The following is a 25,587-nucleotide window of genomic DNA, read 5'->3' on the forward strand; positions in this document are numbered from 1 at the left end:
TAGGATATAGTCTGACAAGCAAGTCCAATGCGGATTTTTGTCATAATTCATCCGTTTTCCAAAGGTTGTGATAGGTCTTTGAAATGCAGGTTTCATTAGGAAATTTTCTTCCACAGTTATGAGAAATTAAAGTTGCATATTACAGTAAAGGCACATGCCGTCGCAGAGATTCAAACCATCACCCTCTTAATTGAAAAGTAATCGTTCTCGCACTTGGCTATTACGGCCCTATTTCCTAAATTGACTTTTTTTATATCTAGCTCCGCCTGGCTGTCTGCAATACTACCCCGATCGTGCAGGCGCATTTGAATCGTTCAACTATAACCGCGGCGCGGGCCCGTACATCGCTAACCTCGCTTACGCCGTTTGCTTTAAAAGGACTCCTGACGTGTGTGGTATTAAGTAAGTACCTTTTTAAAATCTTTAAACTCTTGTTTTTTCTTATTGTATCGATGACACACCTATACTATAATGCTTGCCATCATGGTGAAAGGTAAGGTCGCTGATTGCAGCCAAGCCAAAGAAACTCGAGCTCTTTAACCAGGATTGTCCAGTTAGTAGAGACTATGCAAAAGCCTGCTAAAGAAATGTGGGCTATTCTAGAGCATTTCAATTGCTTGTGACCTCTCAACAGAGCTTTTTATGACAGTAATTAGTCAACAAGGCCTCCTGCCACAGCAGACTTAATATTTGAACTTTCTGTGCTGAAAATATTATAATGTACATGTTGATTCTTGAAAACGCTTAGCTGTCCTACACTGCAGTCTGCATTCTCCAGTTCTTAGTTGCTTCTCTAAACACTATAACTCCCTTTTCAAGGCATAGATCTTATCTAACGAGAGGTTAAAAGCCATAGTCCGCTGTTCTGGCCTAATCTAGTTTCGGAACATCACATGTTGTTCAACGGTTGTGAAACTTGTTCGATATGTAGGTTTTATCACGATACTTTCCTTCGCCTACGTGATAACGTACGTGTATAACGTGATAACCAAAAAAAAAAACAAAACCTTTTCTGATTTTACACCAGGTTTACATCAGCCAGCTTCGACATGGCGTACCGTAACGACGAGAACTTGTACCTGGATACAGACTGTCAGATCAATCCGGTGACTCAGGGAACAGCGCAATCTGAGGACTATCTGTTTATCCCTGAAGCCGAAACCGCTGATGGACTTAGAGGCGCTAAGTTCTGCGGTACTAGTGCTTCTAACCAGATTATTGCATGTGAGTATAGAGCAAAACTGTAGCAGTTACATAATATGTATATTTTGTAAACTATGTCGTTTATTTGGTAGGTAAATAAATAAAGAAATATGTCAGGTACTCTACAATTTAGTTTCGTCCTCATCGTTCCTTCTTCCGTCGACTACTCACTATAACGACGGTATCTTATCCTGTAACGATTTTGGTCATTTCTTTGTTATTCTAATATAAATAAACGGTGGATGAAAACACAGCTGCGCGTCAATTATCAAAATTGTTAAGGACATCAAGTCTTCAGCACGTTTGACGGGTTTGTTACTCATATTCAACCGTTGTAAGAGTTCCAAATATCGAATGAACACTTTGTACAGTGAAAATATTCAATAAACATATTCATAAAACTTTTTTATCTGTATTTGGCGTACTTCCCACTTCCTCAGTGAATTATTAATCTGGTGCATTATCAAAAATCATGGAAGAAAAGTTTTATAATACAGTAATAGAGCCCTACGGGGTTATTAGCATTTTACAAATAAATTCTGTATTTACAAAATTTCACTTTCCTAATTTGAAAATTCCGCTTTTTCAGCTACCCCACCTGGCCCACTCTACGTTCACTTCCACAGTGATAATCTAGTGACTGACGACATTCCAGAATCCGGTTATAGGTTCAGCTACAACGTACTCAATAATTGCTACCTGAAGAATACACAGATACGAATTTGAATTTTATATATTTTTTACACGACGAGGTTGTAGCTCTAGTGGAAATTTACAGTTTATTTTTAAGACTTCTTATGCGGAGAAATTCCTAGTGTCCCACTGGTGAAGTGGTCTCCTTTGGGAAGGAAATTATAGTGTCATGGTAGATTTTTAAAAAATGCTCAAAATTGTTTTTTAGTATTTGAACTGAAGTACGCCAGAATATGCATTTATTAGTAAGATTCTGTTTTTACTATTATAATTGTACCAAGACTCAAGTTTGTATTTTATAATTAGAAATAGCTTAATAAAATATTTTTTTTAATATCTATTTTTTTATTTTTCACGCAAAATAGGCGCCTTTGTCGTCGAGTTGCGGACACCAGCCCGTTACACCAAGTACCAAAGTACCAAATATCTATTTGGTTTTTTTTAAGAGAGATGTTTGTTATAAATTAGTATTTTTTATGCTTAAATAGATAAGTTTAGGAGCAGTAGAACCACTTTACCTATTTCTGCCGCCAAGCTGTAATGTGAGCATTACCGCATTCAGGTATTAAAGGAATAAGAGTGCTGGTGAAATTACAGGCACATAGGACTTGTCAACTTATGTCTCAAGATGACAGGTGCAGTGGCAGTACCCCTAAGATCTTTGCGATTTAAAGTCCCGAGTGGCAACTGCAACTGTTACGGACAGGCGTGTAGCTTACCATACACGACTTGTTCGTCCCGTCACTTGATATTATAAAAAATCCCATGTAAAGTCAAAGGCAGAGGGAAATAAATTAAGAAAGTAAATAAAAAATATGGTAAAATATTAAATTTATTTACGTAAAATAGACGTCCATTTAAATTATGTAAACATTGACAAAAAATATACAATTTCTTAATTAAATTTATTCAATATAAATTACTTTCCGAGTAACAAATACATGTATATTCGCGTCATGACTAAAGAGCATTCGCAAACTGAACGAATTACAATGCAAGCAAATACAGTCTCAATTTACGTCGCTGCGGGACGAAATAGAAGTAAAGTTTTGTACATAGCATAACGAATTTATGTGAATTATGTAAAGTACAAAGTAAATACAATAGGGTAGTTCAATTGCAAGTATTTTCTTGTAATATTATTGAATATTGACAAATATAAGGCAATAGACGGCATTGTGTGTTATAAACTAATTTATAAATTAACCTAATATGGGTAGATGGCGCTAATCCTAAACAAAACAAACGAATAGCCGGCACTATCCATAAAAATTTGTGGAATCAGCGCCATCTAGTTGATTTACCTGTTATCACTAGAAAATAGTGTACCTTGTATGTGCGTGTCAATGCAAAACAAATTAGTTACAAAAATAGCTATCTGGTACTCGTCGCGACATCTGATGTACGAATAGGTACTAAATACCCGACTACGCTGTCTTGTAGCGTGGTTACCAATCCTCTTGAATCATTGGTCCATGCACAATATACAATTGACATAAAGTGCATTATGCAATGGTTACTAAAATACGCTTCAATTGCGTTCATTAGCAATATAAATTGAGCCTAAATCTCCGACTGAATAAGTTTATAATGGAGGATGATTACCTCAAGGAATACTTCTTATGGACGCCCCGATATATATTAAAAAAAAACTCAATAAATGACTACATTGACGCGTTAATTTAAAATTACAAACTTTTGCTTCGATTTCGGATATTAAAAAAATCAGTCCATTAAATTTCGATGCAAATTTGATAAACATATTTATATATATAAGCCCACACAACAGAAAGATTAATTCTCAATAATTTTGCCTTAACTCATTCTTATCTATCAGGTTTAAATTATTACTTTACATTTTAGTTTCCTATGAGTTAATAATATCATCATTAGCAGTTTTACGTACTATACATAAGTTTAAAACCTTTCAGAGTACAGACTAAATAACTGATACACTTTTGGATATTACTATGTTAATTTAGTTTTATAACAAACAATATCCCTTATTCGGGCTCCAAGGGAGGAATCTACATAAGTATTAGTGTCTGTAGAGATCCTTATAAAAGAATTTATCCAGGCAAATACCTTACCTGTTTCTGCCACCAAACAGTAATGTGAGCATCACTACGTTCCGGTTTTGAATGGTAAGGATGCTGATAAAATTACAGGCACATAGGACTTGTTAGCTTATGTCTCAGGGTGGCACAGTGGCAGTGCCCCTCAGATGTTTGCGATTTAAAGTTCTAAGTGGCACTACAACTGTTATTGGCAGGCGTGTCGCTTACCACCAGGCATATGACATCTACAACCCATTTAAAAAATTCATCTCCCAAAACGGTCCTCATCTAGGGCCCAGAATGTAATAAAAAAAAAGTCAGTGGTCGGTATGTTTAATCTATAATCTGAAGGTCAAGGGTGTTTCATAAGAGAAGAACCAACCAGGGTTTCAACTAGTCAAGATAACCAACAGTTAAAATTGGCCACGCATCGGATTCTCTCAAGACGGAACTTCACATGTGCGTTGAGAGACCGACCAACGTGAGGTAAAGGTAGTTTGGTGTGTGCTGTATTTGCCGTAAAGGCAAACAAGGCTAATACATTGTCACGTGCACTATCTGCACATGGCGATTGTTTGCCAAATAATTAAAATACAAATAGCCATGTGAAATGCCACCATTAAGATCAACGCAAAGAATTTGACTCCATATATATATAGTATATTTTAGATAGAAATATTATTGCTTTATATTTACAATTTCTTATTATTAATATTACGAATAAATAAGGAATTTAAAAATAAATGCTTTTTCAATATTCGTAATCACAATTCCAAAATAAATTATAGATATTATATTAATTTAATTAATACTAAAACCATCATGAATTATTTCCTATATGTAAAAATGCACTTCGTTATAAAAAAAATCACATGAAAATAAACAAAGTTTAGACAAGCAGTTTCATTTTATATACATGACATTAATACAAACATATATGTACGTATTCTGTGGTATATTTATAAATATTGTATTTTTAAATTAATTTTAACATTTTTTATCCGATATAAATTTTGACAGATCTAATTAATAAATAGCACCTATCATATTTTGCCTAGGTGTGTGCGTGAGACAGTTTTTAATTTTATGACTTTGCACCTGTAAGAATAGGCTCTAATTACCATTTTTTAAAGTATAAAACAGAAATAAGTTTCCCTTCTGTAGTGATTAAACATAAGTTGATTTTTTGGGCCGACCCAGACAGAACTTAAAACTGTTGTATCTGAATTGGCCCAAACAGTTTTTTACATTACAAATTCCTTATTTAATTATTTCTAACTTCTATAAAACGGGGGTCCCCTACTAACCGTATAGGTTGACAATGGGATACCTTTTGTCCCGTAGATCGCTTCGGGCGCGTTCTCGTAATCGACGTCATAGTAGATTCCAGTTTGGTTCTGTAAACATAAATATAGATGGAGTTACTTCTTTGAGCCGTCACAGATAGACCGTTGTTCAACATTCAAATGTTTATCAAAGAGACACCTGAATACTAATTTCCTTCCTACTCTGTAAAATTATATCACATTTTGGGCTTACTATGAATTGCAATTAAATGCAATTAAGCCAATGCAATTCATTTATGGAAAAAAAATATTTCAAGTAAGAATTTCATATAATAGATAAGGTAATAAATTTGAATGTTTAAATAGATTATAAATGTTTATAGTCATAGAGTGGCATAGGGCATTGCACTAAATAAGATAAAAAACCTACGGTCAAAGAACGTAGAATTACATCTTTTTGCAATGTTTTACTGAAATCGGTTACCAGAAAGTTTGCCACCCTTAGAGGTAAAATATTTTCTTCAAATTTAAATGAGACGCATACTGAGGGTACCTCTTTCCGACAAAAAAAATAATCATCAAAATCGGTTCACAAACCGGTGTTATCGCGTAACCCACATACAAAAGAACACAGTCGAATTGAGAACCTCCTCCTTTTATTGAAGTCGGTTACTGGTCGGCAATTGTCAAATCCTCGCATATTCCACCATGTGAATTAACAAGCAATCAAAACTTTTCCAACCAAACTATATCACATCACTACAAAGTTCCGACTACGGAGTAATACACTAATACTCACATGCATACTTCTGGCTCTGGACTTGGGTCGTGGTACGAGCAGGTCAGCTCTCTCCTGTACGTGGCTCGAGGCCTCGGAGCTCGTGGACTCTGTCGCCATATGATTTGTATAGCCTGTAAAAAATCAAGACATGATCCACACGTTGGCAGATGGTTTTAAAATTCTTCAAAGACGCTCTTTTGGGGGATCAACGGTAATGTACAAGACTTGTGTACTGCATGTTACACACATTAATTTTGATTAAATGAAATTTATGGCACTATCCTGGTTCAATGCGGGTTGGCAACCGTCTTCAAAGGTTGTGAACCGTCTTCAACATACAAATTACATCGATGTTTTCCTTTACAGTTAACGAGATGCATTGCTGCTAAATATTCACAAATTCTCATGTGGCTATAAAGATTCGAACCACTGTGGCTAGCATTATTGCACTCCAAAATAGCACAACAAGGCATTTTTCTACGATTTTAGAGAAATTGCCCACAACCATACCGTACAAAGCGTAAATAGTGGACTGAGCTCAAGTTGGCCAAACGACGCTTACAGTTGGCACGCGTGCAAAGCTAACTAATCACTTCTACTGTATTTATTGTTCTGTGATTCGAATCGTCCACCTTTGAGAAGCAACACTATTGTGCTACCATCGTTTATTTATTCGTTCGCAATTGGTATCGTTTACATTTGAGGCCATGAGAACCATAGTGGCCTAACTCATTTTTCTATTGAGTTAATGATTTTTTCCAGTTCAAATTGATCATTTTGATAGAACCAGAAAGGCTTAAAAGTGATACAACGAATTTTCACTAGATGGCAGCATAATCATTGTTATGGTTTTTAGTCTGTGATCTAAATTTGAGGTGCCATACTGGCCTAAGTAAGATAGGCCACTATGGCTTGTCCATTGAATTAGGCCACTATGGTTCTCATGGCCTCATTTGTTGTCGATACTACATCAGTTCGAATTCAAATTTTTCCCGTACTAATACGGTTAATTTTGCTTCAGTCAAGTGGCAGGGATACTGGCTTTATTTCAGAATTCATTTTTTTTACAAACGAAATTCAAGCCATTCGAAAAATGTATACCGTATACTATATACTTGTTCAATTGATATAAAAAAAAATGTTGGTATATATAAAGTACTTATTGAATGCACCGGTTTTCTTGTAAAATTTCGACGTAAGTTTGTGTTTTTTTCTATCGTTAATATTTTTAGGAATCGTGTTTTCATACCGGGTACTAATCGGTGCATATCATCAATTTTACTTTTTTTTTTTTAGTTTGATTCAACACTTTCGCTGTTATGCAAGCCTTTGGGGTCGTATAGACTCTTAATAGGAATATAAGAATTGCTTACCATATAAATTGTGATGAGAAGCTGTATTGACTCTGGAAGCAATGGTGTTCATTGTACCCGTATGGTGACCTTGGAGAGCCATTCTGCAGAAAAACATTATCATAAATAAATAAATTATGGTCAAGATAACCACATCTTTGAACTAGTTTCAAACTAAGGATTTTTTTGTAATACCGTTAAGCGACACGCTTGTCCATAAAAGTTGCAATACCACTCAGAGCTTTAAATCTCAAATATGAGGCACTGCCACTGCACCCGTCGCACGGGGAGATCAGTTGACAAGTCCCATATGCCTGTAATTTCACCAGCACCTTTCAAAACCGGATCGCAGTAATGCTCACATTACCGCTTGGCGGTAGAAATACGTGAGGTGTCAGTATTACCCTGGACGAACTCTTTCACAAGGAGCTCTACTGCTACTTATTATTTTTAACTTTATGGAATTTTAATACTATGAGGACCAGCGAGCGGAATTCAGTCCGGGGCAATACCCAAAACACCCAGAACAGAATCAATTTCGAAAAGTTCCTTTCCCAAATTAATTTTACTGGTAACCGAAACCCAGGACTTCTTGGGCCATCTAGGTCGTACATTTTTTTCAGACATAATGAAATCGTTTATGTCATGTTATCACAATTATCATTGATTGACCTGACATAGTTTTTGCCATCCATCATGATCCTGTCCAAATCTCAACTAATTACAGTCCGGGTCATTGACGTCATTTACCCATTTCAATGTCAGCATATGATAATAATAATATAATAACGCATATAATCATAGCCCTACTACTAGCTAACTAGGGAAACCCTGTACCGCAGGTGCCATATACTGGAATCGAACCCGGAACCTCTGCGTGGCAGACCAGGGTGGTAACCGTTCGGCCACGGATGCACTTCAAATATTACAATTTATAACATAAATGTCAATGGATAACAGTATGACCGTCACTAATAGAAACAACATATTAAATAAACCTATTTTCTTGGATATAAGCCGCGTAAGTATATTTGGATGTTTTTTTCAAACAAATCAACGTTTTTGGCTCCTGTCAGCCAACGTTTTTGGGACCATCATCATGGGACACATCCCATGATCATGGCTGACTGAGTTGGTAAAGTCATCAACCAGTCATGTCTAATATTAGTACCCCCAGTATTTCCTCTGATGAATAATCCCAATCAGACATAAGACTGCAGTGCTATTCATGAATATGCTTTATTTTATTTCTAATTTCGTTTGCAATAATAAATATAATTTCATTTTTAAGTTTTCTTTCAATATCAAAATGTTTGACCACCATGATATTCTTTGTATTAATAATTATAACAAGCTAGTGGAGTAATTTCACAAACGTGATTAAATATCATGGTGGTCATTCAATAAAACTTAAAAATTACAATTATAAAAGCGACACCTCTAGTCAGCTGCTGGTAGCTGTAAAAGTACCTGCCAGAGTGAAGAATAGATTTCTCACAGATGGCACTATGGCAAAAAGTCGTTAAAAACATAAAACAAAGATCTGCATATAGAAAAATTCGTAAGGTCCGTTAGTTCGTTCCGTGGCTTCATACATAGCTTCTGGTAGACGTTGATTCGAATGCAGAATCAAGGAATTTTTTCTAAGTGGTCGATCTTTGTATTAATAATAATAAATATAATTTAGTAAAAAATATATATACATATATTGTTAAAATATTTGCAAATCGTATGTAGCGTAAATTAAATAAATAAATAACGCACACACTCAACATAGCCCCGCACTAGGGAAACCCTGTGTCGCGGGTGCCATGGACACACACATAGACAACCACAAATTACACCCAAACTCACGAGAGAAATAATTGTAGGCCATACAACTATTTCTCTCGGCCCGGGAATCGAACCTGGGACCTCTGCGTGGCAGTCCGGTATGGTAACCGTTCGGCCACGGAGGCAGTTAAAAATTGGAATGTTGTTTTTAAATTAAAAATATAAATTAATGGTTATAGTATGAAAGTAACACTGTAAGTAAGCACTGAATAGAGTGCTAGACGTGACGCGGTCGCGAATGTCGCATTCAACCCCTGATGAACCATCGATTATGGTTGAAACTAGTCGGACCGCTTCCGACTAAAATACTACGCGAGTAAGTCCCGTTACTTTTATACTATAATGTGTGATAACCGCGTTAGTTTTCATAATAAAAAATTAATAGTTTGTTCCAAAATAATATACACTATTTACATTCAGAAGAATAGTTTTAATTTTAGTGTCCAATGCGGGTTCAATATAAAAAATAACTACCCCCGTATGACACAGACTGTATTGAACATTTTACCTGGGCATGGGTACAGGAGGCAACGTGGGATATCCTCCAAACATGGCCGATGATGGTCTGGTTGACATCGTTTGAACTGGTTCTGGCTGCTGGAGCAAATAATATAGCGATTAAGAAATATGTAAACAATTTCATATAACGTAATCAACGTTTATTATAACAACATGTGACGTCAACGATCCCAGACCTACGAATTCGTCCGTAGTTCGACGGAATTTGGCTTCATCTACATGGAAATTATTAACAAATCGTCCAAATAAATTAATAAAAATTTAAAATTACTGTGATATAAAAGGTAAATTAGGATACATAAAAAATACATGTATTATCACGAACATGTTAAAATCGACTAATAATCCGAAAAATATGAAATAGTGGAAATTTTTTGCCAAAAAATTGCAAAAATTTGAAAAATATAAATTTGATGGCTCATATAATGTTCTACGCTTAGAAATATCTTTTGAAGTTTTAATTAGCGTGAGTTAGAAAATAAGACTTGTATACAAGAAAAACGAGATTTAAAATTATTTCACAACAGCGAAATAACTTTTTATTGACTTCATCGTTTTCTTTTAAGTAACTTTAACTTTTGACGGGTGTCAACGTCAATTGTGGAAAATTATAGGAAAAATGTTGATAAAAGATTTCTTTTTCTGTAAAATATGTTTTTCTTTTAATGTTTGTTAATGGATGTTTTCCATGACCCAACACTACTTACTATAAGAACGGTGCAAAAGTCAAACGCAATATGCTCTTGCTTGCAATAAAAATTATTTAAGATTTTCATATGACATTAACTGCCATATTAACAACATGCAAAGTTTATGTAACTGATCAAGGTACAGTCATCAAGTTTGACAATTTTATCCGAATATAGTGCAACAAAATAAGATTACTATTGTTAATTGATAATCAAAAGTAATTTAAAATAATGTTATTAACTCACCGCATAATGATTAGCCTGAGCCATAGCTTCCGCAATCTGTGCCCACCGCAGTCTTTCTTCCAGAGTGATCTGATAAGGCGGTTGACCTACTGGAGGTGCCTTGATGGTGCTGGCCGCCATGTAGCTGAACACAGGGGACCCCATGCCAGCCGCTTTTTGCTCACGGGACCATTTACGACTGTAGTATTAAAAGCATAGTCTATAATTATGGGAGGTCATTTGTAAACGTCTCACGGCTATGTGATACGAAGGGAAAGCACTTTAAATATTGTTAATGTTTATTTTTAAAGTAAATAATACGAAATTCAAAGACTTTTAAAAAGTTGCTTGTTATATTTGGGAATAGAACCAACCAAAACTAAACAAAAAAACAACATCCTGCATTTTTATGATGCCGACCGAAAGAGTGAATTACAATGTTTAATTCAAATGAATAAAATAACATAATAGTAAATAAATGAAATAGAGCAGTAAATCTGTTATAAGTAATAAAAATATACAACGAATTACGTATTTTTTCATTACAATTACTCATAATATAACTTTATTACCTATTTTGAATTGCCCCATTTGGGTCATAAAGCAACAATAGGCAATATTATAGCTTACAAAGATACTTAAGGATAAATTCTATTATTTCATATTTAGTTCGGAATTATTGCAACGTTCATGGTCTGGAAGGGACTGAAAGTGCGGGCGTCAACATCTTCAAGTCGTGATAGTTTTTTTAACTACACTCACGACATCTTCAGTTCCTTCGACACCATGGACGTTGCAATACGTCCGAAACGTCGAGGTAATTAAAATATGTTTTATACACGATTAAATCCCGAACTAAAGATCAAATAATATGTGAAAATCGTGAGTTTAAATCAAAGTTTTACGTTCTATCTTTGTCGGCCTAAAAATATCTAAACCGGTCCAAAGGTTGTCTACGTCGGCCCGAACAACACATAATACTCTGATTTGAAAATTTTCATTTCTCTATAGGTTTTTTATGACGTTATTAAGAAACAATATTATGGTAAGTGTACCTCCAGGACAATAACGCGGCGAGCGTAAGGGCAATGACGAGCGCGGCAGCGAGCGAAGCACCCACTGCGACCCCCACCACCTCGCCATCGACTTCACATGTTGAACCGTAGTAGCCTGACGAACAGCTGTGTAGAGAGATCACGTTAGTTGGTCATTCATAGAACACAATTATAGCACCGAGTAAATATTGTCGTGTTTAAAGATGGTGTCTTCTAAGTCTTCATGCTAATAATGTAGCGACACGATTTATAGCAAATATTAATTACAATTTGTAACTATAGCCACACACACATGTAATACATAAAGAGAGATTTTAGAATATTCGTTTATGATACCTCTGCGACAGTGATGGATGGAATCATAGAATAGTATATACATAGTATGGACAAAACTTTTAATCACGTCATCAACAACGTACTTCTTGATATTGGAGTCTTCATAGAGCGTTCATCCTTAATCTGAAGAAAAATCAATAAACTGCAAAGACCTTCAACATAGTTTATAATGCGTCTCAATTTAAACATTACATGCACTTAAAACAAATATGGCCCTACGCAAAATCCCTGTGGAACACCTCACCGCATCGCGCGGAAACAAGCTCTACGCACCTGCAATAAGGCTGGCCGTCCTTGTACCGGCACTGACCCCGCTCGTTGCAGTGGCTGGCGGCGCACGCCTTGCAGTCGCGGCCCGCGCGCGCGCCCGGCGCCGCGTCCAGAGTGGAGTCGGGACACGCGCACCTGCGGGACGGGGATTGTTTATCTCGCACATACACGGGTACAAGCCTCATATTCTGTGATATCAAAGTGTCCTTGACGCCTAAGAACTTACTATGTCAATAAATATGACTAGAACATTTTTAATACACCTGTATAAAGTGGAACAAACTTTCATCGAATTTAAAGGTAAGTCCAGTGCATGAAACCAAACAAGTCATCTAGTTATAAAAGATGCTCTACAAGCAGCAAGATGAACATTATGTATTACAGTCAAATGCTAATAATAAAATAGTGATCAAATTGTGTTATAAATAAACAAGAAAATATAATGAATACCTGAATCCTCCCCATGTATTGGTGCATGTCGCCAGGGGATGACAATCATTGGTGTCTGACGATGCACATTCGTCCAAATCTAGGAAGACAATTACAGTTACATCCACATTAATAAACATTGGATCTAGTAGGGTGCCTTGAGGAACACCCATTCTGTGATTGACTTATTACTTCGAGTGAACAATAAAGAACTTGTGATGATACCTTGTTATATACACATAAACTAAGATGGTATAAGAGACCAACTTTAAGGGAGCTAAAATCAAACACATCCTAAATAATTTCGGTTGCAGTATACTACCCTGAGGTATCCCCATTCCAAACAGAAGCTTTATCGTTAAAAGGAAATACGGGTTGGAGCATCACCAAGATATCATTTAACAAACGCTTGTATCATTTGCTATGGTTCAATTTACACAAATTGAAAACAACCCAGGTCTTAGCAGAATACCTTGTGGGACACCTGTCGCATAGAATATTATAAAACCCTAGATATTGGTTAGATAATCTATGATGATCTATTACATGATCACTCCGTGTAAGTAACGATATTTGCCGAATAAAACTATATGACTGAGAAGTGCTAAAGTCACGTGTTACGCTTATTTCAGTGAATTCAAAACTTTAAAACGCTCCCCTGTAAACTTGGCAATGTCGACATACGATACTTTACGTAGGACGGATCGATTTATCCTGAAGCGCATGAGTAGTAAACAATGATAAACCCAGCACGAGAATTAATGAAACTTTGAATAAAAAAAAAAACAAAATCATAATCTCACCATTCAAAGGCAAAACGGCTCCAGCTGGCGTGTCCACCCACAAGGCGGACGCCCCAACGTTGTTTGAACGTCGTCTTATTACACCTAGTAGATGTTTCTGTATGTCTGTTGCGATCGCCGAACGGAGTGTTTCGGGGGTTTCTTGCATCTGTGGAAAACGGTTAGAATTTTGTGTTAAACCCGGTAATAGTCCCGTATGTCTGTAATTTCACCTTACGCTTCAATACCGGAATGGAAATGGAAGGCAGTAATGTTATTTTTACAATACCTAGTGACAGGATGAACAGATCGTGCGCGTGGTGATAAGATCTTGAAATCATAAAGATTGGAGTGGCATTAAAAGTGCCCCCGTCACTCTGAGACTTCAGTTAACAAGTTCTATGTTTTTTTTCTTCCAATAGCTTACAAATACAATGGCAATTTGTACGGATATAAATTTAAACAATGCTAAAATGGGAGACTGGTGTCCAACCTAGGTAAAAAAACCTGTGTTATGGATCACCAGGCCTCCACCCCACGGACATGACTGTAAAATTGTACATAATAGACTCATAAGTTTAGGCAGCTATTATACAAGTATAACATAAAAGTTTAATAAAAATGGACTCAAACACGGATGTATGTGCGTGTTTGCGTATGTGCGTGTGCCTGTAATTTCACCAGTACCCTCCCTCCTAAACTGGAACGCAGTAAGTAACGCTCACTTTGCTGCTTGGCGGTAGAAATAGGAAATGTGGCAGTACTGCCCTGGACGAACTCTATCACATGGAGCTCTACTGCTATTTAATACTATTCTAGTGCATTCTCTAGGCACATCCCGGACACTCCATACAACGGTGGAAAATAATTTACCTACTACTACTACATACAGCAAGGCGCTATCTGCACAAGCGCAAATGTGTGCGTGTCAGGGTTACCCATCACTTTCTCGTACTATTATTACATTACGTGGTCAAATTGATTCGGCAACATAGCGAAAATTCTAAGGCGTTCTATTATAGAATCCTAATAATTACACATGTTCATTACGTAGGTATTTATATAGATATAATATTGTATTTTTCACTATCTTTAACAATATGGAAGATTTATTTAAAAAATATATTAAAAACACACTAAAATGTTATATTTTGCACAGGTACCTTTAAATATTAGAACCAAAGTATTAGAAATTGCGTGTCCAAGTTTATCATTACCTAGTTAATAATTAGGTATATTCACTACGTTATATTTATCGGCAATACAAATTGAAAATTCGAGAACCCTTGTCTAACTCACTAAGTTACGGCGTCTTATTATATTGATATAATAAATCTGTGTTATATATACTCTGCACTAGAGAAAACAATATTTGAATGAGTCTCAGACATAAGTTTTTTTACTTACTTCGTTTCATCTTTCAAAAAACGACAGAAACTCCTCTCTTTATCCCGTTTAGATGATTATGAACAGCCGTACACAACACAATTCACGACCATTATAAATAATAACGCAAAATGATGTTATATATTAACGTACAAATTTCTTAATGAATAAATGAAAACTGTATTCAAATATCAAAGCCGTCTTAGCGCGAAAAAGCTCGCCGACAGCCTTGTTGCCGTTCAGTCAATGTGACCGTCAATGTGCGGGGCATGGTGCGGTATCTAAAGCTAGGGAGGGGCGAAGAGTGTCCGTTCTCATTACTTATTTGTTCTCTAGATCAATGGAAGTAACAATCGTAACACATATTCGAAAAATTTTGCGAATTAAAAAAAAGATATGGGTGACACGTTCCCAGCTTTGGGACGAACGATGAAACTTACCAAAATAGTATAGTTGACGAAAACACCCTGGTTGTGCTCGTCACCGCGGTGGACAGAGTTCACGGTACCGCTTACAAAGTCATCGGAGAAAGGAGTCATAGAAAATGCCGAATCGATCTGGAAACAAAAAAATTGTAATATTTATTTTGACCTGACTTTATTAATGTCGTACTTCAATCTCCACAGATTATGTTAACTACAGTGTTGCCATGTTTATGTAACCAGAATAAAAAAATATTCAGGTATTAAGTTTATTGAATTTTACGAGGTTTTACGAAATTAATAATAAAAAATTCCTTTGATTCGGCTGGATTCGAACCAGCGCCTTCAGCATACCGTGTCTGACGCGCTCCCAACTGGGCTACGTCACGAACCAGCAGACCTTATGAATTTTTGTACATGAACGTTGCAGATCTTTTTCATTTTTAACGACTTTGTTGCCGTAACGCCATCTGTGAGAAATCTATGAATTACTCTAGGTTTGGTAATTTTTTTTGTTAAATTACACAATTTAATTGTTTCCGTGACTAAAATCATGTTTCGAGACTCAAAAATACCAAAAAGTCGTCGAGATTTTCGAAATTTCCGAGATGAAGATTCCCGGGATAAGAGCTCTATTAACGGGTTCCTTTCAGATTGTTTGTTTCTGATATTTTAACGTAAAAATTATAAACTATAAATTTGAACAAATAAACGAATTTGAGAAAATATGCAATGAAACTAAACGCTAGAATTTCTTACTCACTCTTCTCAGGGGAATCTTTTTTACGAAATAGCAACTGTGTTTACTAAAGCCTTCGCGATTTAAGCGCACAATCAAGTCTGCTCTCACGTCTGCATCAATGTAGTGTAGTCATAATTTTTTTCTGTGTATTTTTAATTTATGTACTTAATTATATTTATTATATGTATTTAAATTATTTTTAATTAGATTATCTTGTTTTTAAGTCACTTTTTAATAATAACATTTAATTAATTGTAGCTATTTATAATGTATAAGTTATTATTTTTTTAGTATTGGATTTACTTGTTTTGATTTTCTGTCGTGTCCACATTTGCATGCCGTGTCAATGTGTCACTGTTTCAACTTTGATATATTTAATTCATGTCTTGTTGATTGTCCTAAAAATAAATAATATGCATTTGACGACTTGGTACCAATTTATCGGGTCATCATCGGCGAACAATGGCTTACACTCTCTTCTTAGAAGAGACAGAACAATCAGTACAAAGTACTAAAAAACCGATCTCAAAAGTACGTGGAATTACATCTGTTTGCCAAGTTTTACTTAAATCGGTTACCGGAAAGTGCGCAAACCCGGATTCATCCCCTAGTTCGCCACTATACGGGACTTGACATAGGAGATAATAAAAATCGCTCTCACTACTCAAAGTATATTGAGAGAAAAACGCCTTGAATTGGACAATAGCAAATTCAACCATTAAAATAATTGCTCTTTATAATAAAATGTAGGCGCTATTAATAAAAATGAATCTTCATGAGTGAACAGAAAATCATCCACCTCTGGAGGTGGATAATTTTCTTCAATATGAAATGGGACCACTATGGAGGCACCCTCTTTCCAACAAAAAAACGAATCATCAAAATCGGTTTACACCGGAGTTACCGCGTAGCATACATACAATAAAAACACAGTCGAATGGAAGACCTCCTAATTTTTTTAAAAGCGGTTAAAAAGAAGGACCTTAATTTTAATACTTACAGCTCTTACGGCTTCGTATGCCAACTGCTGGTATGGATCAGAATCTTTATCCATTAATTTGTTGTCCCACGCGATCTACAAGTTTAAATAGTATTTTATTATAATTATTAATACAAAGATCGAACACTCAGAAAAAAATCCTTCAATCCGGCCGGACTCGAACCGACGTCTTCTAGCTTACCGTGTCAGACGTTATACCAACTAAGCCACGGAACGAACCAGCGGACCTCACGAATTTTTTCTGTGTGCTTGCGTTCTAATGTATTTTATTTTGCTAAGACACGACCAGAAATATGTACATTATTTTCAAAAAATAACAACCAAAGCTCTTCTTTGCAACTCTTTGCCGGCCTTGGCAAAAAGTGAAGATTTCTATAGATTTCATTTCTATTCGCTGTTCTAAACTTTTTAACATGGAAGTGGCGGTATTCCCCGGCAATGGCACAGTTGGCCGGAGTCAGGGACTCAGTTCAAAAACACGTGCCTTACTGAGTAGTACAACTTTCTGCAAAACAAGTAGTGCGCCTGGTGGTAAGCGACACGCCTGTCCCTAACAGTTACAGTGCCACTCAGAGCTATAAATCACAAAAATTTGAGGGGCATTGTCACTGCGCCTGACACCTGACACATAAGTTGACAAGTCCCATGTGCCTGTAATTTCACCAGCACCCTTCGAAACCAGAACGCAATAATGTTCACATTGTGGCAGTACTTCACTGAACAAACTCTTGCACAAGGTCCTCTACTGCTAGTAAATATCATATTCAGTTTATATACATTATGTCCTGTTTAATAATTTGTGAAACAGCGCCACCTCTTGGCTCCAGTTGAAATTACTTAGAAAATGTATGAAGTTAACATAGTAGGCTTACTTTTCTGTCATACAGCTTGTCGACTCGCAAATTGAGTACCAAGGAGACAATACGCCGGCACGGGTCTCTGTGTATCCGACGAGCATAACCGGGTCTACATTGGCAGCTTGATATTCCTGTAAAAGAGAAAGAGAAGTTATTTAAGTTGATGTTAAGAGGGAGAGAATACATGTACTGGAAGGGAGTTCCATTTGTTGACTGTGCGACAGAGAAAGCTGCCACCAACCCCTTCAAAACCATGACTATACTATATGGTCACCAGTGTTGAGTACGTTGAAGAGGTAGTAGTCAATACTGAAGGCGGTGGTTCGAATCGAAAGAATTTTTCTTAGTGTTCAAACTTGGTATTAACAATCATAACAAAACTAGTGGAGTCATTTTCAAGTTTACCGTAGCGCCATCTGTGAGAAATATATGTGACACAGGTTACCACCTAGTTCAGGGGTGGAATGTATCGCCATCTATTTTAGACACTGTTGTACAAAACCTGTTTAATTTTAAAGTATGCCATGTAACATATTCTATTTTTATGTACAATAAATTATTGTCATTATTATTTTTTCTCTCAGCCAGGTACAGCTACCAGCAGCTGACTAGTGGAGTAATTTCACCCTTTAATATCATAACAGTAAAATATCGTGATTTTCAACAAACTTAATACAACAATTATTAAAGCAACGTCTCTAGTCAGTCGCTGGTAGTAAAGGTACCTGCCTGAGTGAAGAAAAACTTTCATAGATTTCTCACAGATGGCCCTAGGGCAAAAAGTCTCTCAAAACTAAAAACAAAGATATGCATCGAATAATTTGTAAGATCTGCTGTTTTGTTCCGTGGCACAGTATGCTGACGAAGCTGGTTTGAATCCAGGCGGTTCGAAGGAACGTTTCTTAGGGTTCGATCTTTGTATTAGTAATTGTAACTAGTGGAGTAATCATTTAACATCACGGTACTAAATCATCGTGATATTCAATAAGCATAATAATAAGTTAAAGAATCCATAGTTTTTTGTTACAAAAATTTACCTGCTTCCGTTCTGCATTTCTCGTTCTGCGCTTGGTCACACGTAGAATCATCTCCAACAATGCAAGTGTCGATCCTACAACAATAATAATAATAATAATAACAACGCACACACTCAACATAGACCCAGGAAACCCTGTATCGCGAGTGCCATGGACACACATTGATAACCACAAATTACACCCAAACTCACGAAAGAAATAAATGTAGGCCATACAAATATTTCTCCCGGCCCGGGAATCGAACCTGGGACCTCCGCGTGGCAGTCCAGTGGCAGTATGGTGACCGTTAATGACACGATGACGTTAATAACGGAGACAGTTAATGACAAAAATGATGAAGAAACTTGTCATACAACATCAAAATCAAAATTACTTTATTTAACACAGAATTCTGTAACAAATGAGTCCATGAATCGGCTGCCGAGGACTATGAAGTACATTGTCCTTGATATTCAGGCATTGCTCATGTGAAACCCTGAAATTCAACAATCACACACACCAAATGAAAACGCTTCCTCTCACATCAATCTACTACATACACGTTCGTTTATTGAGTACTCCGTTCCAATTGTGAAGGATAAGGGTGCTGGTGAAGCTACAGTCACACGGGTCTTGTTAACTTTACGTCCCAGAGCGACGGATACAATGGCAACCCCTCAGATCTTTGCGAATCGAAAGACGCCGCTTACCGTCAGGCGGACGATTTGTCTGTCTCGTCTTAATTAATGACAGCCTCAATCTGATCGGTCTCTTTCTCTTAAGTCTGGCGATAAAAACTTCAAATACGCATACAAATAAATATACCCACCGAACAGTCGCCTGTGGTCTCCTGTACGGCTGCTGCGGTCTATGATGACTTGCATGGGACTGTGGTGGGTGAGACTGGTGAGGCGCCTGTGGTCTCCTCACAGGGGGCTGTAGAATGTCATCAGCTGGAATGGCTACTCCTGTTCCTATTGGACTGGAAAGTGGGGGCGGCACGAGGGGTGGTACTGCAAAGAAAATAATAAAGTTTTAAATAAAATATCCTCTGAAATAATGTCAGATTAGGAACCGTCTCTAACGAAAAAACAGTAATTAATTACAGGCACATGGGACTTGTTAACTTGAGTGTCAAGATGAAGGGACTTTAGCAATGCCCCACAGATATTTGTGATTTAAAACTCTGAGTGACACTGCTGTAGAAAGGTGTATCGCTTATCACCAGGCGTACGACTTGTTCGTCCCTTCAGTTGGTATCACATAAAAAAGTAATATTTCTCTTTATCTGACAGTCGTATACTATTGCATCAGACTCATAATCCAATTTTATGGTTTCATTAGACTAACCCTTAGAGTCGCCTATTAGTATTGTTCTATCAATTTCATTAAACCCTTACGGAGTGGAGAAGCAACTGTTTTCCTGTTATTTCAATGAACATCAAGCTATAAAATGCCCAAGCTGTCTGGTAATGCCACTGTCCTAACTAAAAGTTTGACGAGAAATTCCTCACCCGAATGCTGCAAACTCTGCACTCTAGTTGGCCGAACACTAACTCCCACAGAAGAACTGTCGAAGAGGTTTAGATACGTCCTTTTGCCATCGATGGATACGAAACCTTGGTCGCCTGACGCCGATACTATGATGTCGTCGTGGTCTGGACCACCGAGATTAATGTTTTCAATGTGCACTGAAATAGAAATTTTTGTTATTTTATTTGGTACACGATTAACTGTTGCAAGAAATCTGCAAAATAAACTAGTGGACATTACTCGTGCAATATATTCTTACAGTGTTGCAGTGTGGACGCTGGACAAAGAGATCCTGGTTTGGATCCTGGTAAGATCAATTTGGGGAATGAACATTTATAAATTGGTTCTGGTCTGGGTGTTCCCGGTAGTAGTAGTGTCCCGGAGAGAACCCTAAGAGCAGGTATCTGGCACAAGAAGCATACTAAATAGGAGGAAGGCCAAAGGAAGGAAGGTTAAATTGCGTGAAAGATGATGGGAGTGAACAATGAAATGGCGGATGAGAGAGATGAATGGAAGAAGTTCCATTTGGAACTCAGAAACTGAATACCACAAGTCACATATCAGATTTTTTGTCACTTAGGTGATAATAAAATTAACTTTGATGGAGCACTAGGAACACTTCATTCTGAACCAAATCAAAAATAACCATTTCTTCATTTCCAAGCAATAATCCATTCTGAGACCACCTCACATAGCGCTCATGTCGTTAGTCGCTGAGTCGACAGAGTAGTAACTATTGTAATAGTGCCTATGGCTTAGGTACTTCTTTATTTACTTACCAGAACCACCCTTTTCTCCTCCTGGACCATGAATAGCTGAAACAGTGACATCAAAGATCTCTCCAAATCCTGGAGGCAGCCTGGTTTCCGTGGCTGTAATTACTGGGACCTCCATTGGTAATCGAGACCCGTGGGGCTTGAAGTCAGGGTCGTCCAGGACTATACCTGGTCGGGGGCGATAGGGGTGGTAGGGTATGCCTTGAGGTGCTGAAAAGAAGAATGAATTTGAGAAATTGCTCTTACGATTTTAGAAAAAAAAATACGCTTGGATATTAGGAGCAAATTGCAGGAAAATTGTGATACGGTATAATGTGTATAGAGACCGTGACAGGTGCTCTTTCTAGAATTTGGCGAAATATTTATGCACGGTATACTACATACTATATATAGACATTGCAGGTCATACTTGATAGATATGTTAATGCCCATAATGAATGTGTTTGTTTAAGGTCAATTCAATCATGAGACCTATATGCCTATCTGTATGTTTCTTGCTATTTATTAATAAATTCAAATATTACTTTAATTAATCTATAATAAAGCCAATAAACACAGACCTAACTTGTTATTTGAATAAAATTATTAAAAGTAAAGTACATACGAGAGGTGTTCAAAATCACACGGAGCTAAGTCGGGTGAGTAGGGAGCCTGACGAATCACAATAATGATGTGTTTGGTGAGAAAACCCTGAACCAAATGGGCAGGTACGTTCATGATGGAGCTGCCAAGTTATTGCTGCCCACCGATTAGATCGTTTGCGATAAAAGGTTCCATACATTTTCAACAACCCTCGTATAAACAAGTTCAAGAACTTAGTTTGTAAAATTAATAAATTAAGTCCCAACAAATGATCCACTAAACCAAATCCGGTTTGGAGTTCTAACAACCGCTAAGATGTAAATAGAGTGTAATTATCGATAATGGACAAAAATAGTCTTTATATTGCAATATTTTAACTGATTACTTACTTGGGGAAGGTTGTGTATTTATAGAAGACGTTTTGATGATTTCGCTAGAACTTGATACGCTGATTGTAGGTGCATGCGAGATCAGACCATCTGTTGGTGTTGGGTGAGCAATCGATGGTGCTATTGGCGATTTGATCTCGAATATTGATGATTCTATTAAAGGCTCTGTTAACGTTTCGTCTTTTATTTTATCTGTAGTTTTGTTTGAAGTTTTTTCTTCTAAAGGTTTGTATTTGTCTTTGTTTTTCTCAACTTCTTTCTTTTTGTCAGGTTTCGTAGGTTTTTCAGTCTTTTTCTCAGTAGTTGTAGAAGGTTTTTCTGTTGTGGGTTTTTCTGTTATGGGTTTTTCAGTTGTTGTAGGTTTGTCTGTTGTCGATGATGTTGTTGTTTCTGTTGTAGTAGTAGAGGTAGCTTCTGTAGTTGTGATCGGTTTTTCATCTAGGGATACTTTTTCTGAATCATCCGTGCTGCCATGTTCCGTTTCTTTGTCTTTATCAGAATTATTATTTTCCTGATTTGTAGTAGTTGTGTTATTAATAGAGGTGGTGTTAAATTCGGGAAGATTAATTATAGGTACGGTTCCTTTATCATCATGATGAATATTATTCTCCGAATGACTAGTTTCGTTTTCGTTGTATGGAAGTTCTTCATCAGGTTTAGAGTCATCTAAGTCAGGAAGATCTTGGGGAATTGGAGGCATAGGTTTATACATGGGAAGACCAGGGTTTGGTCTTCGATTTGGTGGCCTTGGTCTTGGTCTTTGCCAAGGAGGCAACGGCCTGTGAAACCCTGGTCTATGAGGTAGAGGAGGCACAATTTGCTCAGGCAAATTGACACCATGATGAGGTGGTCTATCAAAGGGATATGGAGGTGGAGTTTTAGTAGGGTGGAAAACATGCGTTGGCGGGGTTATAGGTTTATCAAAATCTGGTATAATTGCTGGAACGTCAGATATTCTCGGTGGTCCACGATTATTGATTCTGGAAGCCATAGGCCGACCTGGTCGTCCATTCAAGAGTTGGGAATTAGCCTGAACGTTTACGTTTCCATTTAACAACTTGACAATACCAGTAATAATGTTCTGGATTTCTGTATTTTGTCGACCTTGGTCCTTAAGGGAGGCTGTGGCGAATATGGGTTGCACTGCAGTAGGCTTGATTTGGGGTCCCATAGCGCTCAGTGCACGCGCTTTTGGGACCCTCTGCCCTTCCCCCGGAAACCTAAATTCTAATTTATCTCCAAACCCTTCAGACATTAAAATTTCATCGTCATCATCTCGTTTATAAAAATTTGCAGTTTTCGTTGGATGAATCTCATAGTACTTTCTCTTATTATGTAGTTCTATTTCGCTGTCGATTTCGTTGTTATTAGAAACAGGCACGTCCTCAATGTTTATAGATCTAGATTCTCTGTTAGGATCAGCAGATCTTGCTACTATTATATGCTTCTCTCTTTCTTCTTCGTTGATAATATCTTCCGGAGGGATATCATCGACATCATCGATGTGACCATCATGTATTAAGCTAGGTTCTATGTTAAATGCTAAGTTTTCAGTCTGGCTGGTTTGTAGGACAACACCTTCCGGTAGTTGGTCGTCGCTTACAGACTTTGGCGATAGTTGGGAAATTGTGTAGGTTTCTTCGTAACCTGGAAATAGAAAAAGATAGTATTGGTTAAACTTTTATTTTGTAGTTGTATTAGTGTCATAGAATAAAAATATCAGTTCGCTTCACAAAGAAAGTTACTTTATAAAGTGTTCACTTTCGGTAACCAATTGGCATAATTTTGCAGTTAATAATAACTACTAGGATAAAAGGAAAAGTGTAAGGCACGCGTGGTTAACAACGGACGATGATAAGTTATTTCGACCAAGTAAAAAAGAAAGATTAATGTTATATTGTATGTGGAAGTTATAGCGAAGGCTTTCGACCCATGCACAAGGTACAACAGAAAATAGAGTCGTTCTATGTTCTCGTCGACCCCATCCAGTTTTCATTAGTGATAAAGGGAGCACGGGATTTCAAAGGATAATATAAGGAAGTAAATGAATTTGTTAAAACGCCTGTCAAGGACAGCCAGTTTATTTTTATTCCTCGTATTAATGTTGTATATCCCTATTTTTCACGACAGGGTTACTATCATAAGAGTCTATACTACCTTAGCTCGAATTCAAATTCCCATACTAATACGGTTCATTACGTTTGGATCGAGGGGCAGGGACACTGGCTTTATTTCAGAATTTGTTTTGTTACAAACGAAATTATAGCCATTTCAAAAATGTATATCGTTATACGTGTCCAGTGTTTCCAGTTCAGTTGATATTAAAAAATCATTGGTGTATGTAAAGTACTCATTGAATACAGCGGCTTTCTTGTAAAATTTCGAAGTAAGTTTGTGTTTTTTTTTCTATCGTGAATTTTTTTTATTCACACCGTATATTAATCAGTGCATATCCTCAATTTTACTACATATTTTTCGTTATGCGGAATCATTCAAAGAGCTATTGACCAACCATTTGAGGTAGCATAGATTCTTGACAGTGTTGATGTTAATTTCTTTAAACTTATCTCTGAGAAACATTAGTAATATACGGTTATGTGACAGAGTGGGGTACAATAGTGTGATCCGTGAACGATGTGGTTTGAGAGAGGAAGTGGTGATAAAAAAAGAGAAAGGTATGTTTAGATGAATGAAAGTATAGTGAGAGACTTATAGAACCGACGTGGAAGACAAAAATGAAACAACGTCCACGCTTGCAACAAAGCCTGAATACATAGTAAGAAGAATAAGAGGAGTTGTATGAAAATATTAATTACTGTAAGTGAAGTGTAATATGTTTGTCAAGATGCAAAACGGTGGTCGATTATATGTATATGTATCTCTAGGGAACATTCAGGGGCTTAGTTCTGCAATTGAATCGTATCCCAGCCATGAAATATCATCTTAAAGTAGGTAAATAAAGTACTTATTTATTGAATTTTTTTGTGCAACAACTCCACTAGTTTTGTTATCATTATGAACACAAAGATCGAAGACACAGAAACAAGACTAGCGGCGACGAATGCCGAAGAAGTCAGTACGAAGATCTATAACGAAAACACATAGGAGAATTTCGACGATTCGGTAACTGGATCTGTGGCTAAAATGGTTAGTTAGAGCAATGATAAGATGCAGCATGGACGTGGGCTCAAGTCCCACCAGGACCCCGGACCAGAAACCCAGGACCTCTTCTATATATTAACCGAATCATTCGATTGGATATCGTTCTCGAATCGAAAGGCGCTTTCCGAGCTATTCAGAACATTCCGAGTTAAACGTTCTTTTCGGATTCGGATACGATATCGTTATCGTTATCCAACAGCGTTTGCGGAATT

At 36.9% G+C, this 25,587-nt stretch overlaps 2 protein-coding genes across 3 annotated transcripts in view; one reads left to right on the plus strand and one right to left on the minus strand.

The window, feature by feature from the left end:
* Positions 1-27: 27 nt before the first annotated feature.
* LOC113234318 lies at positions 28-2,204 on the plus strand. Its single transcript, XM_026469619.1, has 4 exons — positions 28-64; positions 261-402; positions 1,028-1,224; positions 1,793-2,204. Exons 1-4 carry the CDS (start codon positions 28-30, stop codon positions 1,927-1,929), a joined length of 513 nt encoding a protein of 170 aa, XP_026325404.1. The 3' UTR covers positions 1,930-2,204.
* A 2,750-nt stretch (positions 2,205-4,954) lies between these two features.
* The window catches only part of LOC113234311, a 42,049-nt gene continuing 21,416 nt past the window's right edge, over positions 4,955-25,587 (minus strand). Inside the window, exons 2-19 of one of the 2 annotated variants that reach the window (XM_026469612.1) lie at positions 22,214-23,860; positions 21,246-21,452; positions 20,448-20,624; positions 19,763-19,946; positions 18,955-19,028; positions 17,933-18,048; positions 17,061-17,135; positions 15,337-15,453; positions 13,532-13,679; positions 12,750-12,828; positions 12,303-12,434; positions 11,694-11,819; positions 10,660-10,837; positions 9,714-9,802; positions 7,394-7,476; positions 6,039-6,151; positions 5,199-5,350; positions 5,084-5,141 (exon numbers count right to left, since the gene is read on the minus strand). In XM_026469612.1, the coding sequence (XP_026325397.1) occupies positions 5,228-5,350; positions 6,039-6,151; positions 7,394-7,476; positions 9,714-9,802; positions 10,660-10,837; positions 11,694-11,819; positions 12,303-12,434; positions 12,750-12,828; positions 13,532-13,679; positions 15,337-15,453; positions 17,061-17,135; positions 17,933-18,048; positions 18,955-19,028; positions 19,763-19,946; positions 20,448-20,624; positions 21,246-21,452; positions 22,214-23,860 (3,668 nt within the window). In that variant the 3' untranslated portion in view covers positions 5,084-5,141; positions 5,199-5,227. Of the gene's footprint in view, positions 5,351-6,038; positions 6,152-7,393; positions 7,477-9,713; positions 9,803-10,659; positions 10,838-11,693; positions 11,820-12,302; positions 12,435-12,749; positions 12,829-13,531; positions 13,680-15,336; positions 15,454-17,060; positions 17,136-17,932; positions 18,049-18,954; positions 19,029-19,762; positions 19,947-20,447; positions 20,625-21,245; positions 21,453-22,213; positions 23,861-25,587 lie in introns of both variants that reach the window. The other variant, XM_026469613.1, reaches the window with a different exon arrangement.

The sequence above is a fragment of the Hyposmocoma kahamanoa genome, unplaced genomic scaffold (assembly GCF_003589595.1).
Source record: "Hyposmocoma kahamanoa isolate Upper Pololo Valley unplaced genomic scaffold, ASM358959v1 83, whole genome shotgun sequence".
NCBI classification, from domain to species: domain Eukaryota; kingdom Metazoa; phylum Arthropoda; class Insecta; order Lepidoptera; family Cosmopterigidae; genus Hyposmocoma; species Hyposmocoma kahamanoa.